General features: G+C 38.1%; 1 protein-coding gene across 1 annotated transcript in view; it reads left to right on the top strand.

Moving 5' to 3' along the window:
- LOC111083878 (Down syndrome cell adhesion molecule-like protein Dscam2) overlaps positions 1–5751 on the top strand; it is a 10504-nt gene that overhangs the window by 1597 nt on the left and 3156 nt on the right. The window contains exons 2-3 of the mRNA XM_022380596.1: positions 1151–1270; positions 3588–3764. Of these exons, the coding sequence (XP_022236304.1) occupies positions 1151–1270; positions 3588–3764 (297 nt within the window). The remainder of the gene's footprint in view (positions 1–1150; positions 1271–3587; positions 3765–5751) is intronic.

Raw genomic sequence — 5751 nt, 5'->3', positions numbered from 1 at the left:
CCTGACCTAAAGACGTGTTTGTAGATGATGTAATGGTAATGACCTTGTCAGAAAAAACATTGACCTGACCTAAAGACGTGTTTGCACAGGATGTAATGGTAATGACCTTGTCAGAAAAGACATTGACCTGACCTAAAGACGTGTTTGTAGATGATGTAATGGTAATGACCTTGTGAGAAAAAACATTGACCTGACCTAAAGACGTGTTTGCACAGGATGTAATGGTAATGACCTTGTCAGAAAAGACATTGACCTGACCTAAAGACGTGTTTGTACAGGATGTAATGGTAATGACCTAGTCAGAAAAGACATTGACCTGACCTATTGACGTGTTTATACAGGATGTGATGGTAATGACCTTGTCAGAAAAGACATTGATCTGATCTATAGATGTGTTTGTACAGGATGTAGTGGATCTAGACTAGTGATCCTCATAGATCTAGACGAGGGATCCTCATGGATCTAGACTAGTGATTCTAATGGATCTAGATGAGTGATGCTCATAGATCTAGACTAGTGATCCTCATAGATCTAGACGAGTGATCCTCATAGATATAGACTAGTGATTTTAGTCTAGATCTATGAGGATCACTAGTCTAGATCTATGAGGATCACTCACCTAGATCCACGAGGATCACTAGTCTAGATCTATGAGGTGATCTTCATGGATCTAGTCGAGTGATCCTCATAGATACAGACTAGTGATCCTCATGGATCTAAACTAGTGATTCTCATAAATCTAGACGAGTGATCCTCATGGATCTAGACAAGTGATCCTCATAGGTTTAGACGAGTTATCACCCCTGCACCGTTATCGTCAGCGGACGCCATTGTGAACGTTGGTTTTCCAGGCCTCGTTCTGAATTTAAAATGGCCGCCTCGTGAATAGAGCCTGGGCATTAGTCGAATTACCTTTGTGTTCATGACGTGATTTCCGTTATAGACTATTACACGTGCAAGTCTTCTTGCGCTCTAAGAAAGTACAACAGTGAACGTTTGAATAATATAAATTAGTGTTTCTCCTACCCACATTTATTTTTTACTCACGATGTGATATTTATACAGTAAAGTAAAACAACAACTAATTATTCAAACTTTATCGAATGATGTAACAAAAGTTAATGAGTGTACGTATTCGTTGTATTTGTAGTGGAACCTAGATGGAGTGTACAACCAACCGATGGTGCCGTGGTTGTAGGTGGGCAAACCCTCTTCGATTGCCAAGCAGAAGGACATCCTCAACCAGTAGTACGGTGGAAAAAGTCTTCAGGTTAGAAACCTTTTCATGTAACTTTGAATACTGAAAAGTTTGTTTGTTTGTCATGAATTTCGCGCCAAGCTACTCGAAGGCTATCTGCGCTAGCCGTCCCTAATTTAGCAGTGGAAGACTAGAGAGAAGGCAACTAGCAATCACTACCCACCGCCAACTCTTGGGCTACTCTTTTACCAACGAATAGTGGGATTAACCGTCACATTATAACGCCACCACGGCTGAAAGGGCGGGCATGTTTGGTGCGAAGGGGATTCGAACCCGCGACCCACAGATTACGAGTCGATCGCCCTAACCACCTGGCCATGCCGGCCGAATAATGAAGAGATCTCTAAACCAAAATTTTACAAAATAAATTACTCACCGTTTTACAGTTCATAATATTGTATTTGGCATGTTAATTCGATTTTCTACAAAAATATACCTTTTTCTCACTTAAATTTTAAAAATGTACACATAAAAACAAGGGATACGGTACTATATATAGTATCATCACAGAGTTAGGCCTAACGATTGTATTTTGATAAGTATTATGTACATTTTTCAAACTCTGTAGTGCACCCAAAAGGGAGGAAACCATTATTTAAATATAACTGTTTAAAATAATTCTTTATTAATTTTCGATATCGTTTTGAAGAGTTCTTCACATCAAAGAAATCACACACACACACACATATATTTGTCTGCATGTCTGTTTGTCTGTCCGTTATATAACTATTCCTAAGTCGCTGGGCTAATCTCAAACAAACTTTGTGGGATGATAGTTTGGAATAAGGAGCACGTTAACGGGGGTTCACAGACCTCTCCACCCTATTATTGCTGTTATTGAATATTTATTATCTTTGACGCACGTTAACAATGTTCACAAATGGCGCCACGTCCTTACACGAAACACCTTACACCTTACACTTTATCAAATTATCTATAACACAACATACACATAGTGTGGGGGGGGGCACCCAAACGTCTTATATATCTCAGAGAGTGCGCTGGTATTGTCTGTGGAGGAATGTAATGGAAAAAATGGCTGCCAATATTGCAATACTACATAAACTCAGCTGACTGACATGAAGAGCCGTTTCTTGAGTTATATCCACTTCCTACTTTGACCCGTGACTTTTCAACTTTGGCCCCTGAGACACTTCTGCGGTCAATGACCGTCTATTAATTAATCGCGTGAAACACAGTGGAAGGACATTAAGAGCAGGGGGTTGAAAGTGGGTAACAGAAAGCACCCCCTATCACCACAATTTGGTCGCTAACCTCTTCATAGAAAGACACTCTGACCATCACACAGTGTATACCATGTTGTATATATACAGCGAGTTCTTAAACTTTATACAAAACCTTTGATTATATTTTATAAATAAATTGTGTGAAAAATTAGGATTTTTGCGTTATTTATCATAGCATCCACCCTCACATTTTCCTGAGTTCATAACCTGAACTTGTAGAGAACAAAATAAAAATAGATCAACAATATATCACTCCGGTGTGACAGTTACACATAGAACTATTGTTAGACGAGCCACGAATATCAACAATATATCACTCCGGTGTGACAGTTACACGTAAAACTATTGTTAGACGAGCCACGAATATCAACAATATATCACTCCGGTGTGACAGTTACACGTAGAACTATTGTTAGACGAGTCACGAATATCAACAATATATCACTCCGGTGTGACAGTTACACATAGAAAGAAATATCAACAATATATCACTCCGGTGTGACAGTTACACATAGAAAGAAATATCAACAATATATCACTCCGGTGTGACAGTTACACGTAGAACTATTGTTAGATTAGCCACGAATATCAACAATATGAAATAAGTACTTACATTTTGTAGCGCCTTGAAGTGGAAACTGAAACCATATTTAAGATGCACATTATGAATGATGAGTTAGTTTTCCAGAACTGGGGAGATGAAAAACTCGTGGTGGACTAATCTTCAGAGACTTAACACGATACATCTCTGTCAAATCAGTCAGATAGAGTTAAATATCTTATACTTTAGTTGGTGTTAGAGATTTGATATTCAAAGAAAGAGGTCGTAACGATACGTCCCATTCTGCAAAGACTTCATTTCTGTTTTAAAAATATTTTCCAACTAAACCAAGTTGTTTTTACTGAAACCTATTTTATTTTTCAACTAAACCAAGTTGTTTTTACTACCACTTATTTTTATTTTTCAACTAAACCAAATTGTTTTTACTGAAACTTAGTTTCATTTTTCAACTAAACCAAGTTATTTTTACTGACATTTATTTTATTTTTCAACTAAACCAACTTGTTTTTCTTGCCACCAGAGGTCAAGGAGAAGCAGACGTTTACTCAGGTGATGAGTAACGCCAAACAACAGGTGTTGGAAAACGGTTCCTTAGTGATTGTGAACGCCGTACCTGGAGATGGAGGGGAATATCTTTGTCAGGCTTATAATGGAATCGGTCCTGGCTTGTCAAAGGTTGTCACTCTGTCCGTGAATGGTAAGTTATTTTTATACATCTTGTATTTGATTCCAGTGTATGTACCAAACTAAATATATAGATAATAAATTAAGCATTTTATTTTTAAAACAATTTAGATTAGCAAACTAAATTCCTGTACATATCCACATATATCCTGAACGGGACGTTGCCTAGTGATTGGCTTATTGGGCTGCAGATCAGAAGGTTCGGTGTCCGAAACGTGATTCTGCCGAGTGTGCTGTTTGTTTTCAGCTATAGGCACGTTATAAAAGAGACAGTAAATTATGTTATTCGATTCAAGGAGCTATTGTCTTTTTTTGAATCGAGTAACAGTAATCCAAAATTAGGGACTATTATACTTGACCAGCATGGGTCTCTGACATGCCAATTTCATTAGGTTGAAAATTCCAGCACAAATATCTAGTGTAACGCTCATACAAGTAGTGACACTGTAACTAAAACGTTCGTAAAGTTGTTGTTAAAACAAATAGCGTGCTTCTACCTAATCACGATTCTAATTCAGACTGTTTCTGACTTGAACTTCAAAATACAAACTCAGAACTATTTTTGTTGAATACAAAGCCCAGCCAGCAACAGTATCTGAAGAGATTCTCACACGTTAAACTTTTCAAGCACACTCTTTCAATATTCAGAAGCTTATAAAAAATCTTCTTGCAATGAATACTTTGAAATTAGAACAAAGCATGCCTCCTAGGCCTAGTATTGATGTCATTCAACCATTATGTCAAACAGTAATATCTTCTGGCCAGAAATATATCCATTAAATGCGTGTCGTAATAAATAAATTATTATAAAATACAGTGTTGCAATATACAATTGGCTGCCCACTTTGTTAGGAACTATACCTAGAAACGGGCTGGGTCACCTTTTGCCAGAATAACACCTTTGTTACGTGCAATAATTAATATTGTACGCAATTCCTGAAGCGAGTGTACAGAATATAGTTATGGCGAAATGTGTTTTTCAAGTTCATCCCACAGATGCTCAAATGGATTAAGATCCGAGGATTGTGGTGGTCACGTTCCTCAAACCGTTACACATACAATTTGAGCTTGATGGATAAAATATTTTTCGTTTTGGAAGTAACGTCCTCATCGGGTTATACATGAAGCATCACTGGATGTATATAATAAGAAATGATGCTGAGATGAGCTATGACATTCATTTTGCTTTCTAAAAAACATATAAAACAGGAAACTTACCCCAAACCATGACTCCATCATCAGATTCCTGGACAGTTGGGACAATACAAGAAAACGTACCCCATACCATGACTCCATCATCAGATTCCTGGACAGTTGGGACAATACAAGAAAACGTACTCCAAACCATGACTCCATCATCAGATTCCTGGACAGTTGGGACAATACAAGAAAACGTACTCCAAACCATGACTCCATCATCAAATTCCTGGACAGTTTAGACAAGACAAGAAAACATATCCCATACCATGACTCCATCATCAGATTCCTGGACAGTTGGGACAATAGGAGAAAACGTACCCAAAATCATGACTCCATCATCAGATTCCTGGACAGTTGGGACAATAGGAGAAAACGTACCCAAAATCATGACTCCATCAACAGATTTTTCTACAGTTGGGACAAGACAAGAAAACATACCCCATACCATGACCCCATCAACAGATTCCTGGACAGTTGAGACAATACAAGAAAACGTACTCCAAACCATGACTCCATCATCAGATTCCTGGACAGTTGGGACAAGACAAGAAAACATACCCCATATCATGACTCCATCAACAGATTTTTGTACAGTTGGGACAAGACAAGAAATATACCCCAAACCATGACTCCATCATCAGATTCCTGGACAGTTGGGACAAGACAAGAAAACATACCCCATATCATGACTCCATCAACAGATTTTTGTACAGTTGGGACAAGACAAGAAAACGTACTCCAAACCATGACTCCATCATCAGATTCCTGGACAGTTGGGACAAGACAAGAAAACATACCCC

The sequence above is a fragment of the Limulus polyphemus genome, unplaced genomic scaffold (genome assembly GCF_000517525.1).
Source record: "Limulus polyphemus unplaced genomic scaffold, Limulus_polyphemus-2.1.2 Scaffold11808, whole genome shotgun sequence".
Taxonomy (NCBI): Eukaryota; Metazoa; Arthropoda; class Merostomata; order Xiphosura; family Limulidae; genus Limulus; species Limulus polyphemus.
The sequence above is the reverse complement of the archived record's forward strand: the minus strand, read 5'-3'. Positions and strand labels throughout refer to the sequence as shown.